Raw genomic sequence first — 26,382 nt, 5'->3', positions numbered from 1 at the left:
GAAAAGAGAGAGTTAACATCAAAGATTATGAAGAATGGGACCCTGTCTCATGATTTGTAGGCCCCAAGCCAGTTCATCAACTGTGGATAGAATAGTAAGGGATGCCCTAAAGGATAGAATCAAGAAGGACAAGAAGAAACCAGAATTCCCAAGATGCCAAACTCTACAAAATTGAGCGACCTAAGTGGGATTCAAAACAATGTCAACTTTTATCAGAAGAGATCATCCTACAGAAAAGCCATACCACAAAAACCAACACTAAGAAAAATTGGGTGAAGTTTAGATTACAGTGTATGGTAGAAGTCAAAACTCTACCAGAGGATGGACTAGGGAAGGACCCCAATCATAGGTGGAATTCCATATAATGTTGAATTTCTCAAAAGGAATAGTCGAGAACAATTATATATTCCAACAACCAGCACAACAACAGAAAACGGATGAAGGTTTTACTTTTAGATATAGTGCACAGAAGTCAAACTCTACAAGAGGAGGTTCCTTGGTGGAATTTGATAAATTTTTATGACTCTTTCAAAAGAGGTTCATCAAGAAAGATCATACTACAAAGACCAATACCAACAAAAATCAAATGAATAAATACAGTACACACAATACATACTAGGAACACAAAGCACAACAAGGCAAAGACAGAAACACAAAGGTCCCGTTTGGTAACTATTTCGTTTTTTGTTTTTGATTTTTGAAAATTAAGCCTATTTCATCTTATTTTCTTACAATGATGTACAAAAGTTGAATTCCTAGCCAAATTTCAAAAACAAAAACAAGTTTTTAAAAACTACTTAGTTTTTAGTTTTCAAAGTTTGGCTTGATTTTTGAAAACATTAGTAAGATAGATAACAAAACAAGAAATTGAAATTTAGAGGTGGAAGAGGTGTTTATAAGTTTAATTTTAGAAAACTAAAAACTAAAGTTCAAATGATTACCAAATGGGGCCAAAATATTTTGAGAGACTGAAAAGAGATGGAAGAAGTGAAATCAATCCAAGAGGGTTATGCTTAAACAAAACAGAGAATCGTCATGACTAAAGCAGGAGAACCAAACAAGGAATGGAAAATCAGCCTTTCATGATCCCAACAAAAGAACAAAAACATGAATTTCAACTACCAACTGTAGTGTGCAGACAAGGCCTTACCTCATCCTTGATGGCAAACAAAGCCACTAAAAACTCTTTAGTCTCAGACTCTCGGTGCAATGTATGGAGTTAACTTTATGATTAGCACTGTAAAAAAAGTGTTGTGGAGAAAGGAGACAGTCAAACCCGGCAGAGATGCCACTCTGCAAACCAAAGAGGATAAAGTCCAAATAAGTTGGTTATGATAATTTTTTTAAGTCAAATTTAGACTTGACCAAAAGTGTAAGAATAAATCTTACCATTATGCTGACCAAGTTGTCAAACTCTCTCTCTTTCCTTCAAGGGTCAGCATTCCTCGAACTTTGCAGATCCTGTGGAAGACCAAATCAATATCAAATCTCTGTAATAAAATAATCAGAAGATCAATTATTCTAATTAATTTGTCAAAGCTTCGCCCAAAGACCTTCAATTCTGTCGGTAACAATTTTTTACGATCACAGAACAAGGAACATGACAGTCACTTCAAAGTGTAAAACCTGGACCACCATATCCTTCTTCCTTGAAGCCACAGACCAGAATGGTGCACAAGATAGATTCTCCCACCCTATGGAGCGGCTTAACAAAGAAGTTCAAATAAACTAAAAACAAATTCATTCATCTGGTCAGAAACAAAACTGCTTGAACCAAGCAGTTTTTAAATCACTAATTTCAAGTTTATAATATTAACAGGAAGGAAAATTACAATAGTTATGACAAAAGGGGCGGGGCTAGTCATGATAGAAGACACCTTTCAAAAAGTAATTGCGCAATATGTTCCACTGAATTTTTTATCCTTTAGGTTCTTGAGAACAACCATAGTAACACTAACATTTCATTCCTTCTTTTCAGTATATCAAAACATCATCCAGATTTACCATACTGTTTCAAAAGTGGAGGAGGGAATTGAAAGAAATGCTCGGAGAAACCTGAAATGATGATATAATGCTTTCCAAGGATGTTTATTGGGAAGGAGAAGTGAAGAGGTTCCCATCTCACAAAATAAGTAAGAAATACCATTACAATGGGATAGAAAGAACTTTATAGAGAACCTATCTATGAATGGAGATGAACATTTTGATTAGCTCTCTCACAAAATCCTGAAGAAAGAACATCGAGAAAACACAAATCTATTTTCGAAAGAAACAAATGAAACTTTTGATAGTAATGTCATTTTTCGCAGCAATTGTATAAAACATGAACCAAGAGACGACTGTGTAACTAACAATGAACAATACATGTCAATCATGGGCTGATAAATATGGCACTGTAAAACAATATGGCATTACCAAGACCACCAGATGGAGAAGATCCATGCCAATCTTTTCAAATCCAAATTTCTTTACACAATATACGCTGAGTAAATAAATACAAAGAGTCCCCTCACCATTTAGTAACTGACACTCTCGTCTTCATATTTTTCATCCTCTGTTCTCTCTTATTCCTAGAAGAAACCATGAAAACCAAAGTAGAACATGATCTGAAACTCCAACAATTCTATTCAGAGTGATTCGCTCGTCCCAAAGAGTCAAGCCCTTCAGTCCTGCTACGAACAATCCTGTGAAAAACTTCTCTCACCAGCCGCTCCAGTGAGTCCAATCCAGTCTTCAGAGTATCACAAACTGTGGTTAGCTCTTGCACTCTCTGTCTCAGCTCTGCTTCTTTCTCCTCTGCCAATGGGAACTGAGCTGAATCTGCAAAATCATTCAAGAGACGCGTGCACTTTTCAATCTGATTAATCTCCTTTAACAGCCCACAGGAATTTCTTCGATCTCGCTTCTTGGACTCCTCCACAATTCGATCATGAAGTTGAAGGATTGAAGCCGCCCATGGGAAAGTTCGAGGCAAAGAGAAATGAACCTGCAAGCCTCGATCCTGGCAAGGAATAGCCGCCACCAGCGCCCACATTACAAACAATAACACCATGTTCATGGTAAAGATAGGAACTGCAAGCCCATTTGTAGTCAAAAGCTCAGTCGCTTTAGGGGCCGTTAAATTGTTACCAATCGATTGCAGCTGTCTCGCCGCCGACCACGATCGTGAAACACTCCACGAGAGCGATCGAAAGTGACCCAATGACCGTGGATCCTTCGAGGCATTGTTCCGTCCGAAAGAACGGTTGCGATGGGCAAGAGCAGAGGTATGCGAATCTTTCTCATCCAACATACAAATAGCCAAATCAATGAGTGCCTTCTTGGCACGACGAAATTGACCCTCTCCAAGAGGCTTCTGATGATTACAATTATCCAACGCACTAAGAACAATCTCCAAAAGCTTCTGCCATTGCCGGAGCTGCTCAATCCCATCACGAATCGCATTACACACATCAAGCGCCTTAACGCTTCTCTCCGAATAATCAGCAACCAAACGATCCAAAGGGGGTCTAGAGATTTGAGATTTATGGCTGATGAGAACGAGTTTAAACTCCTCCTGACAGCACAAGAAGGAATTCAAAAGCTTCAGAACCCATGATAGGGAAAGCAACTCCTCAGGACCGACGGATGCAAGGTCCAAAAACCGGTCAGCAACTTGTCTCTGAAAGGAATCAAGATCCTGCTCGTGAGACGTCGGAGAACCATCCATAGCGTAAAGCTGATCTCGGCGAATACTCTGAACCGGGCGGCCAATGTTGGTAAAAGAAGCCGACGAACCCTGATAATCTGTAGCTGGCATCCTCGCACAAAGAAACTCCTTTTTCACATATCACGAACCAGAAACCCTAATCGGGAAATTCCCCAATTCAACGAGAAGGAAACCAAATGAAACCGATCGATAATCAATCAATCAATCAATTTCCTTTCACCAAACACAAAATTGAAAACTCCAAAATGGAAATTCCCCCAAACTCAGCCACTAGGCTAAATCAACGCCAGAAATTTGAAGGGGAGATCTAAATTGAACCACTCAAAATGGAAGAACAGAGATTAGGGTTAGAGAGAGAGAAAGAAGGATCGAAAGAGAGAGAAAAATGGCGACTGAAATTGAAGAAATTTTTAGAAATGGCGATGATGATGAGAAAATTGGTTTGAGATGCAAAAGAAAAACCTAGGGGACGCCCCTTTTATTGGGAGAAATTACCACCGCGTGTCTCTCTTCGGCAGTTGTTCAATTTGCAAATTCAAATTATTTAACAAATTCCTTCTTTCTTTTTTTTTTTTTTTCCCTTCTTTTTCTTGTTTTTTCAAACCCTAAATTATTTTAATTAAAATATTGTTTTTAAATTTAGTCATTCATCGAAGATTGGTTAACTAATAATAACAATAATTTTTATACAAAGAAATATAGTATGTGAACATGTTATCAAAATTTATAGTAAAAATGTTAATGGGTGACTAAAAGTTTTAAAGAAATCAAGAATAAATTAGTAGTAAGGACTAGGATTAGGAATAGGCGTAATCGGACCTGTTTTTTACATATCTCTCGTTATTTGGGACCCTATTCATTTCTTTGACGGAAGTCTTTGGCTAACCATTTCTACTTCTCAAAAAAAGAATACTAAATTTAAGATATATTGAAAGTATAAGCATTAAAATTGAACAATAGAAAGTGCAGGGATTAAATTTGAACAAATTTCGAAATATAAAGACAAAAATTATATTTAAAACCATTATAAAAATTAACCTCTTAACTTCGTTATTTTTTTAAAAAAGACCTCTATACTTTTACAATTTACAATATCTCTCTTAATATTTTATAAGTGTTTCAAAACTATCTTCACTACAAAGTCTTTCAAATTTGAGACATAAATTGGAATACGGAAGAATAGTATGTGATAATGTAGAATAAAAATTTTGAATCTTCCCTACATCATTTCAAATCTTGATTTACATGTGAAATTCTAATGAATTTGTACTCAAAATAACTTCGAAATTTCTATAAAAATTTAAGAATAATATTACCATTTTTAAAAAAGTAGAGATGTTTTTAAGGATGTTTATATATATATATATAATTCAGTCGTATTTTAATTTTATCTGACAAAAATATTTTTTCAAATTTTGTAAAAATTATATAGCTTGACTGACATATTACTTACTATCAACTTCAAATTTAGAGATTTGATTTTTTCATTCAACGTATTAATTCAATACCTTTGAAAAAATAATAATATAATATAAAATGAAACTAGTATCGCTATAATATCTTAAATATGAATGCGACATCCATCAAACTTATATAAAGTAATTTAATATCTTCTTTCACAAATAAAAAATTAATTTAGTATTTTTTTTCTTTGCGAATAAAGTATTTTAAAAATTTATAGACCGATTCAAAATGCTCCAACTCTATATTTAATTATCATATAAGTCAAGAAAATGCACCGGTTAGATTTAAGAAAAAATCAAGCAAATATAAAATTTTCAAACTATTTAACAAGACATCATATGTTAAATTTTAAATTTTAAATTTGATTTTTACATTATCGTTTTATTTCAATTTCGTCTCGTAGCTTCTTAAAACTTTCGATTAATCAAATCTAATAAGCTGTCTTTGTGATAAGTTTTACCATGTTGAGTCGATTACCTTTTTAAAATTTACTAGAACATATGGATTTTGTTTTAAATTTTGATTCACTAAGTTCGAAAATGTTTGGTAGACAATTCAGATTTTATTTTTGAAAAAGTGTTTTCAGATTATTGATCCAAACAACATTTTTATGTCATTGTGTACAAATTTTAAATTTCAAATTTTAAAATGTACAACTATATTGAATAAAGATTAAAAAAACCTTAAAAAATACAACATGTCACGTTATAAGCTCAATTATTTTTTTTTATAAAAAAATTATAATATGTATTATGTAATATATTATAAACTATATAATATTACAAAATAGTAATTATATAATATTTTTAAACATAAATCATATTCATAAATAAATTAACAATAATTTATTATAAACTAAATATCAAACACGTTATAAAATAATTTGATTAAATTATGATTCAATTTGTGAATCTACTCCTAAATACATAATTGAAAACATGAAATATAACTTTATTTTCATTGATTCTCTAGTTAATTTTCACATTATCCATCAAATAAACTTTTTAAATGGTTAAGAATAATTTAGCGATGATTTATGAGTTTAACAAACAATAACCACAAAGAAATTTATAATCTTATCTACAACATTTATATTATTATTAGTGCCCATGGTTAAATTAAAGTAAATCTATTATTTTTTTTTTTAAAAAAAAATGTCTTAATTATTTTTCATCAAAACTTAATATTGCATTTTCACAATTTTTATTTTGCAGGGTACGTAGGGTAAAGTAATCGAATCTCTAACTTCAAAGTAGATAATAAACTTTATGTCAATTAAATCATATTCATTTTAGTCATTTTCATAAATTATTGTTTATTTAATTATTATTAGTACTCAATTTGATATAATTGAATGACACAATTACATGACGTCATGTTACGTCCTATTTAGGTTAAAACATTTTAATTTGCTTAACACAATTTGGATTTGTATTTTTTTTTTTATTGATGTTGATTTGCTCAAATCTTTTTGGGTATTGTTGTACTAATTGATAATTTTTCCCTTTTTAAAATATATAATATAATATGGAATAAACTAAATTTGGATATGTTTAAATGAATGTACTTATAATATTTTAGATAAATAAGATGGTATGATTGAGTCTGACCAGGTGAGGAGAATGTCTTTATTACATTATTATGATTTTGAGATATTATTATTATTATTGTTATTATTATTATTATTATAATAATAATATATAGAAATGATCCATAAAATACTTTTATTTTTTCATAATAATCCCTAAGATAGATGAATATTGCCATACTTTGCTTGTAATTTCATTAATGAGCACATGTATTATAAATGCTATATTTATTTAAAAGAAAGGATATACAATGTATGGAAGATGATGCGGTTATTTATTTATTTTAAATGAGTTGTGTGTCACATACATTGGAGGTTGGATTTTGAATATTTTAATTACATAACAGTTAATATTTTATGTAAGAATTATATTTTGTTTGTGAAAAAATTAGGTTAAAATATAATAATAAATTGATATCTCCTATATATATATATATTTTTTAAATATATGTATTTTTTTAAAAAGAAAATCTTATCTATTGGTTTCAATCTAGTATCAGAATGTATAAATTATTTTGAAAATACAAACAACTTATTTATTAATTTAAATATTTTCTATTTTTATATTTACAGAAATATCCATCGATGATTTACTTACGTAGAATTGATTTTTTGATATTAATATTAACTGCGATATTTTTACATCCTTGGCATTTAGTTTTCTTTTTTTTTTTTTATAAATTATTTTGAAACTATTTAGTGAATGTAGCATTGATAAAATAAAAATGGTAACATTTATTCTAATTAAAATTACTTTTTTAGTCCCTGAATATAAAAAACGTGTCTTGTGTCCAAATTTTCATGAGGTGTCTTGTTAGTCTAAGTAGTTTTAAGAATATCTGTATTTAGTTAAACCTTTTTGGTCTATGAGTATACAATAATATAAGTTAAATATTATCTCCTTTTTTCGTATTAAACATAGATTTCGTAGTTTATTGTTAAAGGTATATAAACTAAAATAAAATTAAACATAATAGTTTTAAATAACAAAAATGCTGGAAATATCTTCAAATATAGCAAAATGTCACTATTTATCAGTGCTAAACACTAATAGATGTCTAAGACAATGACATTTTACTATATTTGTAAATAAATCTTCTCATTTTGCTATATATAAAAACAATCCTAAAATTAAAACTTTCATAAAAAGAAACATCACACATTATTTCATTTATTCTAAGGAAATAGCTATAGATGAAAACTCAATATTTGAAACATGTGTTCATTAAATTTTAGCCCTAAAAGGTAGAAAGCTACTTTAAAGGTATCTCCAAAACGCAAAAAAGAATCAATATATTTAGTAGTGATTTAACTATTATTCACACTACATCATGATCTTCTATTAAAATAAGAAACAACTATATTATTACTTTAAAACTTTTGGGAATTATTAATTTGAAAGAATATGTATAATATTATAATGATCTACAAAAACAGAAAAAGTTTAACCACTTCATTCTTCCCCTTTTTTAAAACAAAAATTCATTCACACTTCTAGACATGGGAGATCCTTGAACTTATTAATATTATGAAAAATAATTATTTTCATTAATATTCTAAATTTTTCATAAGTGAACCAATTTAAATTAAATGTTAAATTTCATTTCTAAACTATTAATACATTACTTTGTATATGAGTTATTCACATACAAAAAATAACATAAGAAATTACTAGAATCAAATGGATACTAATATATATATTTTTTAAAAATACCTTTTTGATCTATAGGTTTTGAATTTAGTTTGTATTTGATCCATAAGTTTCAAAATATTAGAAATCCTTAAGTTTTGAGTTTGATTTTAATTTAGAAGTTTTAGGATGTAACAATTTTACCCTTGCGATTTAAATTTTGTTTCAAAATATTTACACTTTTAATATCAATTTTTCACTAAATAATCATTTTTTTTGTCTTTAGTATTAATGTCTATTACTTAATTGAAAAAAATTATAATTAATTAAGTTTCACTGTTTTTCATCATTGTTAAAATTTAAATTTAAAATTCACTTCATAATTATTTTAAATTAATTCTAGACATCAACGCTAATGACTTAAAATGAGTATTTAATGAAAACTCAAGGTTAAAGGTGTAAATCTTGAAATCTAAAGACCAAATTGAAACAAAATTCAAATTTCACGGTAACATTTTGAAACTTACGAACTAAATTGAAACCAAATTCAAAACTAGGGGTAAAATGTATAACATTTTGAAACTTAGAGATCATAGGAAAACTAAACCCAAAACTTAACGACAAAAAATGTTTTTTTTTTCTTTTTTTAAAAAATTGATATAAGTAGTTTTCATTTTCACGTTTACCTTTATTTTTCTATACTCAAAAAGAAAGAATTACCTGACAAGTTTATTTGCTACTTTGATAAAATTTTGGGATAAGAATAATTCTATTAGGTGATTTTTATTGAGATCAAGTGAAAATAAGAGGCTTGAAATTAATTTAATTATAGTTTAAGGTTTAAATTGCTACGCTGTGGTTTAATCCATGACTTCATGTTAATTGTTGTTGTAAGTTTGTAACTTACCTACTCATGAGCTGGCTTCCATAACATCGATTCTTGACAATTTGGCGTTAAAGATCACCCACCAAAGATAACTTTGTTTGTTTTTCTCTCTTGTTATTGTTTACTAAAAAAAGATTTTAATCGGTATAATTACCGTTTGTTCTTCTCTCTTTAATTTGTAATAATTTAATCATTATATTTTCAATTTAGTAACAATTTAGTCTATAAACTTTACAATGTAACAATTTAATCTCTATATTTTAAAATTTGTAACAACTTAGTCTTTATTATAGAACTTAGTATTAAAATTTAATGATATTTCTTAAATAAATAAATTGATAAACTAATTAAGACTCGCTTTTTTTTAGTAAACTACAAAATCTATTCAATATAATAATAAAGATTGACATCTAATTTTGATGATTTTTTTAATATAGGGATAAAATTGCTACAAATATGAAATAATAAGGATTAAATTATTACATATTAAAATTAAAAGACTAAATCTCTACAAAATTGAAAATACGTAGATTAAATTGTTACAAACTGAGTTCATAAACTAAATTGTTACTTTCATTCAAGTTTAGGACTAGAAGTATTTTTTAAGTAAACCAAGCTTGGGCACCAAGCAAAAAATTTAAATTGGAATGTGCAGCTATTGATTTGATGGAATTTTGGAATTTTGTTCCTCTGAAAAAGTAAAACCAATGTGACAAAAAGGAAGTCTTGAACACTTCAAAACTTTCAAATATTTTAATATGACAAAGAATAAATAACCATATGGTTACACTTCATATTATATATATATAAAAAGTATTGATTTAATTTTGATGGAAATATAAATAAACTAAAATAATTAGAATGAAAAGGAAAAGTGTGGGTCCTTGATATTTTATTGGTAGGAAGCATTTTGTGGTCCTAAAAAAATATGATGGGCTTAGACAATGGATGATAAATTGAAAAATAAATAAATAAAAGAGTGGGGGCCAAAAAGAAGAGGTGATGTGAAAAGTTTAGAAATTGAGGGGTCTAAATGCAAAGTGTTTTGAAATTGGATTAGAGATTTGTCATTGGCCTAACAAACAAGAAATGGTCTCTCAGTCAAAATACAAAAAACCAACTTTGCATCATTCTTATACCTTCCCACCTTACTTTATATTAATTTTTTTCCCTTCCTTTTTCTTTTTTATTGTTTTTCTTTTTCTTTTCTATTACACTAATGACTGAATCCATAATTAACCCATTTACAAAGGTTGGTATCTGTTGTTTGATTTTTATTATGAAAAAAAAAATTATGTATTTGATAGATTTCTTTCTTTCATGTCTCTTTTTTAAAGGGGAAAAAGAGATCAATTTATAACCCTTAACTAATTAATAGTAAAGACAAGACGTGTAGGCGATCAACCCTAGTAAGCAAGTGAAAAAGTCCTTTCTCCTTTCTCTAATAAGAAGGTCCGCTTTGAAGCTCCAACCTATACAAGGGGCCTTGACCTAGCTTACTAAGCACTGGTTCGAGACCGACCAAGCAACCCCAAGGGTAGGAATAGTGAAAGAAAGATAAGGGGAAGAAGCGGGGTAGAGGAATTGGTCGACTCATCAGCCCCATGACCTGAAGACTGCAGGTTTGAATCATGTCCCCACCTAATTAGTCGGTCAACAAGAGATAATCTTGCTGCTTACTTGCTATATCCCGCGTTCTTGCACGACTCCTCTCCCTATCGATCGAGCCCTGCTTCTCCCTTCCCCCTCTCCCCATTCTACCGTCCAAAACAAGGCCGTTTTTACCTTACTAGATTAAGCCAAACCTTGTTTGAACTCTTGATGCAGAAAGAAAAAAAAAAAAAAAAAAAGTCAAGTCAAGTCAAGTCGAATGAATAAATGGATAGGGCACTATGCTCTAATTATAGAAAAATAAAAAGTAACGGGCTTATGTTCTTAATTCAAATGATTCTCCGATCTAATTAGACGTTAAAAAGACCCGTATCAATAATTATGATTTTAAGTATGGACAATTCCTCAATATCTTGTTCATTCGCAACAAAATATTTTTTTTGTGCAGCTAAAAAAAAAAAAAAAAAAAAAGCTTTTTTGGATGGTAAAGTTTGACACAGATTCGGTTGAATTTCGATTTAATTATTATCTTATAATAACATATAATTTATAATACATATCTCAATTTTTTAAAAAAATAAATTGAGTTTATAGCATAACATACTATTTTTAAATGTTTTTCTTTATTTAATATAATTCTATCTTTTATAATTTAAAATTCAAGATCTAGATTTAACGAAAACATAACAATGTTGTTTTCTAAATTTGCATTATTTGGATATTAGAATCTGAAAACAATTTTCATAAACATAATCTGAATTGTCTATCAAACACATATTTGCTAAAATCAATAGATTTGAAAACATAAAATAAAATACAGATTGCCAACCAACCAAACTTTTAAAGATTTTACCATTAAAGAGATAGTAGAGAATTTTCGTTAATATGCGGATATTTTGTTCTTCCCCTTCCATTTTTCCTTTACTAGCTTATTAAGAATTATGTTATAAATTTTCTCATTTGTATGTATTTGGAAGAAATATAGATTTTATTTAGATGGTTTTTCTTAAAAAAAAAATTGATGGCCCATAACAGATTTAGTTTTCTTCTCTTTTCAGAGAAATTGATCTTATTTATTAACAATTAATTAATAAACGCCTTACACGCGTTCTCTTACAATGTGAAGTGAAAAAATTGAGCTCTAAATTCGGGATCAATAATACAAACTTTATGGTAGTTAAATTATGCTCATGTACATTACTTATAGACGTTTAAAGCTTCTAAGAGTGGAAGAGGATTTTAAATTAAGCTGGAAAAATGAAAACAAATACTATTTAAGGGAGTGTTTGATCCAAAGAGTTGAGAGAGTAGGAATTTTAAATAGAGTTGTGAACACCACGAGTAAAAAAATTCAATTTTATGCCTTGTTAACTCCTTACACCGCAAATCCTTGAATTCACAACTCCACTCCTCCAAAGGTCTTCCAAAATTTGAAAAAAAAATGTACAAAAGACCTTTGGATTGATTTGAGAAAAAAAATATAATTCAAAATACCCTTGAAAATGTATTCCAAACACACCCAAAATCTTGGTGAGATTTGAGATTTATTTTATATTTCTTGTTTCTCAAAATCCTTAACTTTGTCACTCCTAGACACACATATTGTACCCCAAATATCATTAAATTAAGATGGGAAGGAGAATTAAAAATAATTAGTTTTTAATTCAAAATTTTAAAGAATAAATAACACAAAAAACTTTCTTTAACCATTATTAACAACATTTTTAATATATATACACAGCCAGTGGACATTAAGAATCCTAATTTTACTAAAATTATGGAGGCATGGATCTTAATTAAAAGTCCTTATCAGCTGGGAAAGTAACTTGAATTCCAAGATTTTATTATTCCTGAAAAAGGATGGTTCAAAGAGTTGACCATTTCGTTGGGTTTCACTTTGAAAATATAAAAAGGAATGAAAAATGTGAAGCACTTTTTTGGAACAATCACTGTCCAATATCATAGGCTTCACTAATATTTTAATCTCTAGCCTTTTGAAACTTTCCACCTAAATTTAAACTATCGCTACACGTGTGAAACTCCTCCCCTTCTAGACTTTCAAAATTTAAGCAACTAATTCCAAAGTAAACCATGTTTTCTTTTCTTTTTTTCCCCTTCAAAAGGAAGAAACATGAAAAACAGGTCTAAATTTCTGTTTTTATTACTTAATTTTCATTTCAAGTCTCGATTCTTGAAGTTCGTATATAAATCTATTTTTGCCACTATTTTTTTTTCTCTACCAACCGAAATATTGACTACTAATTATAAGTTTAATTCTATAATACATAACCAAAATGAATATAACTCAACTAACACAATATTTGTGCTATCATTCCTCCACCCCACATATTGACGGAAAGAAAGAAAAAAAAAAGTCTACAATACGCAATTTATAGAACAAATTAAGTTACAATATCATTTTGATCCGGTACTTAGAAGTTTGATTCCGTTTGTCTTTACTTTAAATGGTTCAAATTTAGTCTCTGTTTTTCATATACTTTCAATTTAGTTCTTCAAAATTAATTTTAATTATAGTTAAATAATAATAAATTTATGAAAAACAATTATGTGAATATAATTCCAAAATTATAAAGGAGATATCAATAGACCTTTTCCTTAAACATCAATAATAAACCAACCGTAAGTACTATTTTCAAGATTTATAGAAAATATAGAGATTAAATTTAGACATTTGAAAGTACGTAGACTAAAATGGAATGAAACTCAAAGTATGAAAAAAACCAAAATGATAGATTTTTATGCAAAGTTCATAACCCATGATAGAATGTCTGAAAGTTTAGAGACGAACACAAAACAAATAGGAAATGAAAAACTAGATCAAAATATGATTTAAACCTAGAATGAAAAGAGCACAGAGAAGGAGATGTGACGGGAAGAAATGTGATGGAAGAACAGCTAAGACAAGGCCAAACTAGATAATGTAAGTTGATGGCAGTTGGTGAGCTGTTTGATCCGATGGATGATATCAGAGAAAGGGAAAGGGGGCCCTACACTTTTCAGGTTTCCCTAGTTGCTGTGATGAAAGAAAGGGGTTAAAACCCCCACAAACGCTACCCAACTAGAGGGCACAGCAAGCCCCAGATCCAGCATTTCTTGACCCTTTTGACTTTGAAATGTTCATAATCAAGTTTAGAAAGCCTCAAAATGAGGGGTTTTGAGGACCACTAATCCATGGCTTTCAAGTCTGTCCTATTCCAAATCGAATGATTTTATTTGCCAAACCTATCTCAAATGACCCAGTCCAATCAAATCAAGTGGTTCCTTGTTGCTAAGACTGTTTGATTTACCTGAAAAATCCATTTCATTCAGATTTGCTTCATCATAACCATTGAAATTGAAATAGAGTCTATCCCATCCCACCCAGTAGTTGCACTAGAAGAATTTTTCTTTTTTTTCCTTTTTTTTTTTTTTTTTTTTGTGTGTGTGTAATATTCTATGGCCAAAGAGTTTAGCTTTCCTCCCTGTTTGTAATAATTCATATCACTGGTCAAATATTTGGGGTGTTTGGGGCGTTGAGTTGGTTATTATATTTTCTAAGTTATAATAGTCTCTGTGTTTGAGGTGTAAATTATTTTAGTCTGGTTTGTAATAATCTGTGTTTGGGGTGTATATTATTTTAGTTTGGATAGGAAATAGTAAACACAATACCAAAGAGAGAGAGATGATGAGTGGAAAATAACCACCACTGTACTAAAGAGAGATTTGAAATAGTAATACTGTAACTAATGGTAAGTTATAATAGTTGAAAACATCAACTCTTATGGAGCCCCAAACATGGAGTGGACTAATAGGTTACTCCACCCACTTGAAGTTGGGGATCCAAACAACCCGTCTGGGGATGTTTGGGACAAAGGTTGGTATTGTCAGTTCCAAAGGGTTATAAAATCCAGGAAGTTGTGAAATCCTGGGACCCATAGTGTAAAGAGTTGATAAGGTATAAAGTTGATATTTTTTAGTAACCTACAAATTCCTTAGGCTAAATTCCTATTTCCCAACTCCTTGGACCAAACACATCATTTGTGTTTTGTTTCGATGGTAATTATAATTATTAGTTTGAGAAAAAAGGGGTGGGTGAGAACAAAGTACAATCTCATCAGTGTAACCACCATCACAGAATGAAGTTGCTTAAATACTATGCAGAGTAAGGGGTTATCACATGTGCAAGGGTACTAGAATCACCTAACAATGTATAAAGCGAACTGTTCAAGTAGACAGGGCATTGAATAAGCGCTACTGATGAGTAATAAATCAAAGGATTGTTTGACTAAAACCTAACTAGCTGCTTCAGAACTAACTTAAAATTATTGATATCAGGAGGAAGAGTACCGTTAAGAGAAGACAGCAGAAGGTGTACTCAGGAAAGGCCATTGACGAAGCCATTTGACGTGTCGTCTTTGCTGTCGCAGGTAACATCTGTCAAAAAGATGCTACCTGAATCACACCATCCGCCTAAGACGTCCCTCCTGCAGCTCTGAAATATGACGTAGAACAGATATGTCATAATCATTTTCCCCAAACAACACGAGCAATTGTCTTTATATTGATTATAAGGAATTGAACAGTTTCTCGAAGACCCAATAATGGGCTGATATAATCTTGAGAAACCAATGGATGATTAGACATCAGATTAGATTTTCTTCAGGCAGAAAATCTTAAATTTGAATAAAGGATGATTATTTGTCAACATGCTTTCTCCAAACCCCTCCCATTAATGGGAAATTATCAGGACTTTCAATTATGACTTTTACAAAGATATCTTTATCATCCAAATTTGGTTGCTAGTAACTCAGGGTGATGTTCGAAGGTAACATCACGATAGACTTATCAGAGGTCAAGATGTCAGGTTCAGTTTACTCTAAAGTGAAGTTACTAACATGCGAACTCGACTTGCTCACGAAAAATTATCCAAAGGCAGCATTGAATTTACACGGCTAATATAACTCCAAATGTAGCAAAGTATTATTGTTCTTATTATTATTATGATTATTATTATTATTTGTGTCAAACAGCACCAAATTGATGCAACATACAGAGAAAATTGATACCTTACTAAACCCAAGCCAATTTGAGTCTCCTCTTAATGAAAATGATTTCTTGCGTTCTTTCCACTGTCCACAAAAAACCTGCATGATCTCCACGTTCAAGTTAATATTTAGACAAACCCCCAATATCAGCACAAGAGCATCATACGAGGCCTTATAAAGTGGCCATCACTCTTTCGTGTAAAGATTATGATAATGAGATCCTTTGTTAAGTTTCACGGAAAATTTGAATTACTGAGGAAATATGCAAGTTCACTTGACACCTCATCCAGAAGAAAGAATGGAACACACGTGAAGTATCAGGTCTAAATTGGAGGTCTCAAATGAAGAAAACAGAACAAGAATGAGATTGAAAAAAGAAACTTTATCAATATCATATATAATCTCAATTCGTCATCATATTGAGATGTAATTTCTTTAGTGAGAATTTAGGCTACAATCTAAGACAAAGGAAAGAATATAAATGGGTAATGAGAAAAAAATGAAATAACCCACAGCCTCCTCAAAGGACTCTTAATCCATCTAAAGAAATCCCCTATTTTATCTCAATCTTCTCAAGCCATTCAATCACATGATACCAACAAAAATTGCACACAGAAGGGCCCCTCCATTGTCCTGAAAATGCTTGATGAAACACCTCCTCCATCATCGAGCAACACAATTTATTACAAACCAAAAACACACCAAAGATAACCAAAGAAAGCTATCCCGAATGAAATTTGCAAAATGGAACTCCCCGAAAGGCATATATATAATGCATCATTGAGATGTACTCTCACAGTCAAATGAGAAAATACCCATACACTTTTTGAGTAGGAACATTGTTACACAAGGAGAAAATATGATGAGATCAGTTTTGGTTTCCTAAGCAAAGATACTAAAGTATAGGGAAATTTCCTCTAAACAAGAGTTCCTGGGCAAGCTAAGGGATAAAACTATATGTCAATATATGTCGATGCGAGAGACTCCATGACCCTTGCACTTGACAGGAAGAACCATATTAATCAATAAGCTTACCTCATAGTCAACTCCCTGGACATAAATGTAATCAGAGTCGATCGATGAGAAAGCCAGTCCTGTAATCTGCGAGTACAAAAGATGGGGCATTGGTATACAGTTTAGTAAATTACATAGATGTGTAAATAATGCATCAAAACATCTTTAAGAACAGGAAGAAAGGGTCATGTTGACTGCTAGCCATCAACTAATAGCAGATCTGTCCTCCAATACGCAGTAGAGATATCATTATTATGTCGGTTCACAAATGTACAAGCATTACTATCATATAAACCCATTAGTATTTTGATAAAAATAGTCCAGAAGCAAAGTAGCCTTTCTACATTAACACGTGTTTTGTAAAATTTTGATGTGTACTTCGAATAATAAGCGTAATGAATGAAGTTACAACAACATAGGGCATAAAAAACCATCCATTGCACATTCTCATAAAATATAAAACAACCTTGACCTGTACCAAGGAAATAATGACCAGCGATGCAGACCTTCGTGACCAGAGTGCAAAAGGAAAATCATTATTATTATTATTTTAAACAATACTCTTTTTCTTCTTCTTCTTCTTCTTCTTCTTTTCTTTTCTTTTTTTTCCCCCCCTTTTTTTGTGTGTGTGGGGAGGAGGAGTCTCTCACTAACCTCATACTTTGAGCAGTGAACCCATCTTGATAATGCTGACCACCTAAATTAGAATGTGAATTTTGTCATTTAGTCGGGGTGAAGTAATTGAAAGCATGCTCAATTGCAAATACACTATTTTCTCACCACATATCCTTGTAGAGCATAATTGACAGATTACTGACGATCGTGTACATTCAATACAATCATACTATTTAGCATCAGCATGTTATGAACTTGTGTATTGTTTATAAATGAAGGAATTGTATCGAAAGTGTATGTCTCAAGAATTGGAATTTCTTAAGCAAACCTCCATGCAAGAAAATAATTTAAAACAGAAAAATCCGTGTTCTGGTCTCGAAAGATTTCTGTACAAAAATCAAAGACTACGGAGAAAGGAAACCTATGCAAATTGTAATTGTAACAAAGTTCAATAGCAATCACCTTCGAGGATCATAGATCGTTATAGTTCGATCAGCTCCACCCACTGCAATATCACCATTTGAGGAAGTGCGGACAGCATAGAAGTTATCACCAACAGAGCCACATATTCTTTGCAGACAACCACCGTTTTCTTTCATTCTCAAATCCCAGATCGTCAACTGCAGTTATTGTATTAGATGAAAAGGAGATGGAAGGTAAAATAAAAGACCCATTAGGAAGTAGCGCAGTCTCATAACACTACTACCTGACAACCTTCGGTGACAGCTAATACGGAGCTTCCATTCCCAAAAGAAAGATTCTGAATGAAGCTCAATGCAGTTGGATATAACAGTCTGAAACAGTAATTTAAAAAAATAAAAAATAATAATAATTTTAATCTTTTTAGCAGGACGAAACAAGAACAGTTGTCCAAGAATTCATTTAATTACAAATGAAAGTGAAGCCCAAAAAAGGCCATAATATGCCATGACAAAGAAACAAACTGGCCTCTTACACATTATTTCTCAACAAGTTCTCAACTCGGAGGGGAAAAAAAATTCTTATTAGCATGTGTAAAGTGCACATAAAAGCAACCCTAGAAGAATTTCAAGAGTTTTGTTATGGAGCTAAAAAAAGACAATTACGACCTTACTTGAACAAGATCTGTTCTATAGGTTGTACAACTGTGTCCTTGAGTTCTAAGAAGCTAACAAAGACAATTCCAAGGCATCTTTCATCACTCAAAACTGAAGTGAAACAAAAACGTTAAAAGCAAAAGAAGATTGAACCATTCAAGTTCTTGTTAAATATTCACATATTTCTAGCTCCTCCCGTGAACAAATTTCTCGTAAATCCTTCTAGTTCTAATCCTATTGGAATCTCTTGCTAAGCACCTATTGTCCGCATAGACCCCTGCAAGACTTTTCAGGTCAGCCCAAATGAATTTCTATCACGCTAAGCCCTGTGATCCAAACTCTCATGTCATTATTAAAAAGAGAAGTTACAGGACAATGAAACGGGTCCTTTTTAGAACCTCCAGAACTAGCATTGCATTTAGGGAGAATTTCTGGGAAGCTTGATAGGTGAAAGAAGGGGATCATTCTGAAGGATGGAAGAGTTATCTGCACTGGTTTTTTAAAATAAGAAACTGAAACAACTTCATTCAAAAACCATCTATTCCGTCCAACTGTCCCATTTATTACTCCTCTATCTTCAAAGCTCTAAAATGAGTGGTCATGCAACTAGAGAGGTGTATTAGGAAGCGAATTAATATGGAAAATCTGAAGGACGTAACTTGATAGATTGAAAATTGTTTATTTTCCCCTTAGAATGGTAATCTTAGGCATGGTAATTTGGCACTTGGCAGCCTATTATCATTGCTTGCAAAATGTTTGATGTTGTACTTCCATATCCTCCTTAAGGAGTTTGTGTTAGCTAATTGACTTTTACCATCAACTATAGTTCCTATAGCTAATAGAACAAACTAGAATGCAGTTGTGTGCCTTGCTTGTAAACCCTGCTTTCAATGTGGATAGACCTGATAAGATAATGAACCTCACCAAAAAGGTAGCATAATAACTAGAATGAATAATGCAACTTATGTAAGTACTTACGTGCGTAATGTCCGAACATGGACATCCTGGTCATAAATATCAACGGTTTTGCCGAAACTATGAGCAACAGCTGCCTGGAAGAAATTTAAAACACAGTAGCAAAGTGGGTTACTGTAGTATATAGGTGAGATCCATAGGGAAAAAGATAACTTTTCTGGTTAAATAAAGCTAGAAAAGAGCATCTAATATATATCTTTTTTCTTTATACTCTCCCCTCTTTCCATCTAAAATCAGATTTCAGGATGTAAGTGTACGTGTGTCTGTATTAGAACTTGAAACTTGAAGAGTTATAAAATGAAAAAATAACAATGGGAATCAACAATCACTAACCAAGTTTCAACTACGGTTCCACAATATGCAAACAAACACAGTAACTTTTTATTCTGAAGATATATGTTTGTGTGTTGTGTGTGTATCAGTAAATGTGTTGACTAGTAAGCATCTTGAACTTAGCAGAAGGAATGATTCTAAGAGTTTAAAAATCTTCAATTAAGAAATAGAAAACCGTGAACAATTCACTTGGACTGAAGCATAATCCTGCCCAGCTGCCCTCACCAAGACCTGAATCTTGAGGCAATACAGAATACGTAAACTTGTCTGCATCTGAAATTTCAAGAAATATTGATGAGTTATTTGGACATTTAAAGAGATTATATCACAAAATAGAAGACAATGTGAACAGTTAACAGAAGTAAAAACATGCAGGAAAAGAAAATTAAAAGAGAAGTATAGGTGGCCAATACACCAAGAATGCAAAATGAACGTGTACAAGAAAGAAAACTTTTTTGAAAGAATATACAATAATCAAGAACTTTTTTGAAAGAATATACAATAATCAAGTTTATTTGGTAAAATAATAACTAAGACTTTGGATGCTTTTAGTTAATGTTGCTTTATAACATTTTGCTTGTGCCAATCACAAAGTGAAGCTATGGGATCGACCCGTTGATGTCGGTACTCAACTCCACTCTTGTTCCTTTTTTTTTTTTTTGGACAATTTTTCTAGTTTCTCTTCCTTTAAATGTATCAATTAACAAGTAATAAGAATTCAATAAAAAGGAAAAGAAAATTAATGAAAGAGAAAAAAAAAATTTTGAGCAAGTAGCGAGAATTGAGAGCAAGAATCGAGTATCGACATACATACACAACAAGCCGTAATTTCACTTTCGTGATGAGTCTGATTACACAAGCAAAAAGTTACAAAACTTATGTTTTTAAAAAGTGGGTAAGATTTTATTTGGGTGAAAAGGGTCATCCGGAAAAAAAACCTATAACTTCCTAGTAGGAGTGCATTTAGTAAAGATTTTGGGATCTCTTTGGGACGTTATTCACTCAGCATTTTTAGCTTTATTAGTTTTTTTTTTTTTTCTCTCTCTCTCTCTCTATGAGAAACCAATCTTCATTGAGAAAAACGAAATAATACAAAGGAGGTCCATGAAAAGCCAAGCTGAAAGTGGACATTGCAAAAATAAATAAATAAATAATGATAATAATGATTTTTTTTTTTTTTTTTTAAAAAAAAAGACCTAACAGAAAACAAAATCACTTTTAATTTTCAATGGTAAAGGTTAATTACCAAACCAAATTGATTTTTTTCTTTTTCTAAAAAAGGATACCACACTTTGCATTAAGAAAATGAAAAGAGACTAATGCTCCAAGATACAAGAGAGACAAAACCAAATAGAATTAAGATCCCGATGTTAATATTAATAGCACCATTTCAATAGAAGTGATGATACATACTTTTATCATGTACAAACAACATGCAGCTTTGTCGACTAATATTAAATAACCTCCAAATAATTCTTGATGGAACTTGACTATAAATCATTCGTATCGAGATTCATGACAAAAACAGAAGATAATGTACCTTTGCCAGTTGCATCTAGTTTAGAAACAATGAGGTGACCATAGGAATCTACTGTCCCCAGTAATTGGTCACTGGAACCTGAATTAATGCACCATATCAATAAAAAAGACAATAATAGTAATACATGAATCTTGGAGACTTTAGTTTGAGTAGTATGTCTGACTCATAGAAAATGATGTATCATTGATTTTTTGTATTTTACGTGGTTATAAATATAGATATTCCATCTATGGCATTCCATACATGCACAGACAGGTGTGAGAAAGAATAGGCTGACTTAACTATCAACTTCAGCCAAGACCAAGCTCTGTATTTCTGAGCGATGAGGACAGCGATTGAGTAATAAAGAGTCTAGAACCTTCAATAAGCATGGGCAGATGGATTGTGGCGGCATTAGAAATTCTCCTACTCTTTATATTATGAATATAAAATAGGTAACCTCCAGCAAATAATGATATACCATGACTAAAACTATAATATAATAATTATACCTTTGTCTGTTCAGGGATCAGTAAGCTATCTTTTCCCTCGAGGACTGATGATTCTTCCATGGAAACCTAAAGAAAATAAAGTGGAATTGCAATCAATATTTCACATAAAATGAAAGATGGAGACGAAAGAAGATAAATTTAATACATTAACAATTAATGTATAGTGCCACTGCATTCAAACAGTCACCTCATTCAGGTCTAACCTGACTATGCAGACATACCCCTAGCTTCAAGCATTAAACACATAAAGAAAGGGCAATAGCCAACGTGACAGCATCTCCCACGAATATGGCAGTCCAACGCCAAGGTTTAGCAAAAAACTAACTTTTTAAAAGGCTGTTTGGAGAACCGGAATGTAATCAAGATTAATGGGAATCAGAGGAGTGTTGGAAAGCGTGAGTAATCAAAGATGGAATGAAAATGAGATTGTGAAGCGTGAAAACAATAAAAACGAGGGTTGGATTGAAAACTATCAGAATGGAATGAGTTTTATGTTACAAATCGGGCCCAAGACACTCAATCCAAACATGAGTTTTTTATTACATTACATTACAACCCCATCCCATCACGGGCCACCAAACACCCCCTAAATGGCTTTGCATAGATATTATAGAACCCTCTCCTGGGGTTGAAGAAAGAGAGATGAGGGACCCAGAACTCCAAAGATTTCAGATTCCAAATTAAATAACCACTTAACGATGAGGACCAAACTAATTTGAAAAAACTGTAACACATCTACTCATTCTAAAACTTCCTTATGATCAAGAGCCATCCGGAGAATAGGATTCCACGCATTTGCTCCCGTATTCCATCATTGTTTGGCAGTAACACTTTTAGGAATTGCTGAATAAAAAAAATCTCAGGTTTTCTCCTGTAAAAGGAGGAGCAGAAGCCCAAGATAGAACATATTGATTGAGAGTTAACTAACACTGATCTCCTTTAGACAAGCAAACAAATATCAAAGAACTGGAGGTGACTAAGAGTACCTACTTCACAGCTCATTTTCAGCCCTTTAAAACTAGAAGAAGCACATAAATCTAAAAGCACCAGAGTCTCAGTCCGAAACACCAAAATCCGTCAGCATTTTATTGCAATCAGTCACACAATACCATTCTTACCAACAACAACAGAACGGACTTGCTTTCTAACTGAATTCCGACACAACTAAACTTCAAAACACATAAAACTATAAGTCAGAGTAACACACAGCGCATTAGTTGGAGTTGCTGAAAAGCCGCACAGTAGACAGCAGCATACCTGGAGTTTAAAAACGCGGGAACCGGAAGCGATGAAGACCCAGCAGGAAGAACCGTCTGCACCAACCTAGAGAGGAGAAGAAGAAAGGTTGAGATAGATTGAAGAGAGGGAATAAAGAGGTTAGGGTTGATGAAAGAGAAGAAAAGAAACGTACATGGACGGCGAGACGAGTGGGCTGGAGATTCCCGGGAGAAGGATTGTCGATGAGAGTGGGCGGCACAACGGCCTTCCTCAGACTCTTTGCCTTCAACAACATTGCTTTGCTGCAGTTGAAGCTATGGCCGAGGCGGGAAAAATCTTCGCCGGTGGACTGGAAGTTGGTGCAATGGCCTGGAAGCTCGGGGTAAATGGAAAATTCAACTCTCAATAACCTTTCTGTCAAAAACTTATTTATGATTGAACTTTTGGTCACGTAAAATACCAATTTTACCTTCAATTTAAAAAACTATTCAAACCGTACCGCATTTCTTCTTCTTTCAATGATTTTTTCAACTTTTCATGCAATATGTATTCAATGCAATACTAACATTATACCAATGCATTTATTTTCAATTAATATTCTATCAATAACATTTAATAATATTGATATCGATGATGGAAAGTCACTCTCAGTTATTCATTTTCCGCCGAACTCACCACGAAATTCTCTCATTGTTCTCTCAAAGTTTCAGTACAACATCTTCATTGTCGATCGCTTTCATCTTTATTCATTTCATTGTATCTTTGGGAATAGAGCAAAATTTGTTCGTCAGATCCAGAAACTGAGAGAATGTAAATGATATTATACATTATTTCTTGTCTTCCAGATCGTTTGGTATTGAATGAATGATCGTATAGCAATATATAAACGATCGTATAGCAAGATTGTTTAGTATTATATAAACAATCTTTTATATACTATTTCATAATCGTGCAGTATTATATAAACAATCGTGTATATAACATTTAACAGTCGTTTAGTAGTATATACGCGATCAATCGCTATACAATTCTAAGCAAATACTTATAAATAGCTGGGCAATCACTTATCAACTATTAGTCGAATTTTTAACATTTGATTGGGTATTGCTTAAAATTTACTAATCTGATACAGACCAATGACGTTACTTCGTATCTTTGTACGATTTGGTGGGAAATGGGACCAGTCAGGAAGTTATTATGTTGGAGGTCATATGAAAGGTCCGAAGGTCATAAATGATATAATGGTCAGTGAATTAGTGAATATCATGCACCAACGACTGAATATCGATCCAGATATGTTTGATATACACATCAAATGTTGCTACAATCTATTGGTCCTAACTCCCTTAATTGACGTAGTTAACAATGAAAATCATTTAGTTATTTCTGTGTGATCGTTTATTTATGTTATTTTTTGTTCTTCATTGTATTTTTTTTAATATTATTCGGTTCAACATATATATATAAGGCAAATTCAATTTAAGAAATTCAAGTATATATATTGATTAGCCCAAAGTTGGGCAACATATTATTCCTAAACAATTCCATATTGTTATGATCTAAGTTATCCCTATCCGTACCCGTTACAAGCTATTCTAAAAACTTAACACAAAAAATGTCACAGTCAAGAGACTTGCCTTGTTGGAAACTTGTCTTTGATCTCTTCACTTCCCATGGCTAGTACGTGAATTTTATATGTCGTTTGTGAAGGAACCCTGTACAAGGGACTAAAACCGGAGGTGGATCATCCCAACTCCCCGAATTTCACAGACAATAGAATAAAAAATATGCATTTAACAAATAATACAACATGTTTTTAATAATTATTGGAAATAAATTTGGTTCGAAACCCTTACAAGAACGATTCTTCAATTAAATTCCCTTGATTTTTAATTAGGCATTACCACAATGGCTACCACAGTATTCCCGGGGATGAGAACCCATAGGCTCTGGGCATTTTAGTTGAGAGGAAAATTGATTTTCTTAGAAGAGAGGAGGAGGAGGAATGATAGGTTTTTCACATAACGTTTCTATGTTTTTTTTCTTTTAGGAAGAAGAAGATTGAAGTCATTATCCCACTTTGTGGAGAGAAAAATTGGGAGAACTGTTTTTTCAAAAAAATAATAATAATAATTTTAATAATAAACCTTAATATATATATATGTGATTACTACTTTATCATATAATATATATATTAAACTATATGTTATATAAAATATAACATACAATCTATAGTTTAATATTGTATCATATACAATATAACCTATAATTTAATTCTCTCAACAACGATATTTAATATAAATCTCATTTATATTGAATTTAATTATATGAATACAATTCACATAATTAATATTTGAATCAAATTCAAATATTTAATTTATCTCAAATAAATACTTAATATTATAATGTATCTGTTCATACGAGGTTTCCAGAGAAACGTGTTTCGTATAGTTGAACTTGAGTCGGTGTTGATGTCGAAGTTGATTTGGTGCGATGTGGTTCGATTTTTAATACTTGATCCTTTGATTCTCTTAGTTGGGTGAATTTGCTTGACTTGAAGAAGAAAAGCACCGAACGTTCTTGAAGTAGAAGTATTGAAAGAGTCTTTGTGTCTTCAAGAGTCGTCTTCTCGGAGTAGTTTCAGGAGTCTTTTGATGAATTCTCTCATGGGCTCTCTGAATGTAGAAAATGTTGACCCCTCAAAATGAGAAGAGTTTCTTTATTTATAGAGTTCACATGTGGGCTTGGGCTTGGTTGATCCATGGGCCTGGTCTTTGGGCCCAATTAGTTGGACTTGGGCTTGGTTAATTCTAGCCTTTAGGCCCAATTAATCGGATTTAGGCTATATTTGGGTCAAATTCAATCTATTTCTGGGCTTAGTTGGGACTTGACCCAAATAATAATATCAAATTAGGCTAAATTAATCTTATTTGATTCAACGGTCATGATAAAACCACGTGGCGTCATCGAAATTTGTCTTCAACTTCAATTCAAGACATATGTCAACTTCTAATTGAACCCAAATTTAATGATTTAGAATTTCGTCATTAATTTAGTAAATGACGTGGCAACTTGTGATTGGTCCAAAATTTCTCATTCAACACATAAGGTGTTTCGTGGAGTTGAACTTAAGTTGGTGTTGATGTCGAAGTTGATTTGATGCGATGTGATTTGATCTCTAATACTT

General features: G+C 31.8%; 2 protein-coding genes across 9 annotated transcripts; both read right to left on the bottom strand.

Annotated features, from left to right (window-relative positions):
* Nucleotides 1–25: 25 nt before the first annotated feature.
* LOC120075638 (protein ROH1D-like) lies at nt 26–4,235 on the bottom strand. Of its 5 annotated transcripts, none has more exons than XM_039029220.2 (4): nt 2,514–4,235; nt 1,390–1,461; nt 1,151–1,293; nt 26–180 (listed from the first exon to the last, which is right to left on the bottom strand). In XM_039029220.2, the coding sequence occupies exon 1, from the start codon at nt 3,797–3,799 to the stop codon at nt 2,624–2,626; it is 1,176 nt and encodes a 391-aa protein (XP_038885148.1). In that variant the 5' UTR covers nt 3,800–4,235; the 3' UTR covers nt 26–180; nt 1,151–1,293; nt 1,390–1,461; nt 2,514–2,623. The 5 variants fall into 5 exon arrangements, with proteins under 5 accessions (XP_038885148.1, XP_090168799.1, XP_038885146.1 ...); XM_090312673.1 differs by lacking the exon at nt 26–180 and adding an exon at nt 1,554–1,728 and having other exon boundaries at nt 989–1,293; XM_039029218.2 differs by lacking the exon at nt 26–180 and adding an exon at nt 1,554–1,705 and having other exon boundaries at nt 989–1,293.
* A 5,453-nt stretch (nt 4,236–9,688) lies between these two features.
* Nucleotides 9,689–23,617, bottom strand: LOC120076210 (uncharacterized). 4 transcript variants are annotated; one of them, XM_090312671.1, is made up of 14 exons: nt 23,389–23,613; nt 23,235–23,300; nt 21,978–22,043; nt 21,769–21,844; nt 21,487–21,564; nt 20,122–20,219; nt 19,617–19,690; nt 18,269–18,356; nt 18,025–18,182; nt 17,602–17,644; nt 16,969–17,034; nt 15,955–16,032; nt 15,236–15,380; nt 9,689–9,967 (listed from the first exon to the last, which is right to left on the bottom strand). In XM_090312671.1, exons 1-13 carry the CDS (start codon nt 23,488–23,490, stop codon nt 15,264–15,266), a joined length of 1,110 nt encoding a protein of 369 aa, XP_090168797.1. In that variant the 5' UTR covers nt 23,491–23,613; the 3' UTR covers nt 9,689–9,967; nt 15,236–15,263. The 4 variants fall into 4 exon arrangements, with proteins under 4 accessions (XP_090168797.1, XP_090168796.1, XP_038885903.2 ...); XM_090312670.1 differs by lacking the exon at nt 9,689–9,967 and adding an exon at nt 10,685–11,094; XM_039029975.2 differs by lacking the exon at nt 9,689–9,967 and having other exon boundaries at nt 15,003–15,380; nt 23,389–23,617.
* Between the last annotated feature and the right edge of the window lie 2,765 nt (nt 23,618–26,382).

This window comes from Benincasa hispida, chromosome 4 (assembly GCF_027475165.1).
Source record: "Benincasa hispida cultivar pf3 chromosome 4, pf3_genome.v1.1, whole genome shotgun sequence".
Lineage (NCBI taxonomy): Eukaryota > Viridiplantae > Streptophyta > Magnoliopsida > Cucurbitales > Cucurbitaceae > Benincasa > Benincasa hispida.
Note: the sequence above shows the minus strand (reverse complement) of the source record. Positions and strands in the feature narration are given on the sequence as shown.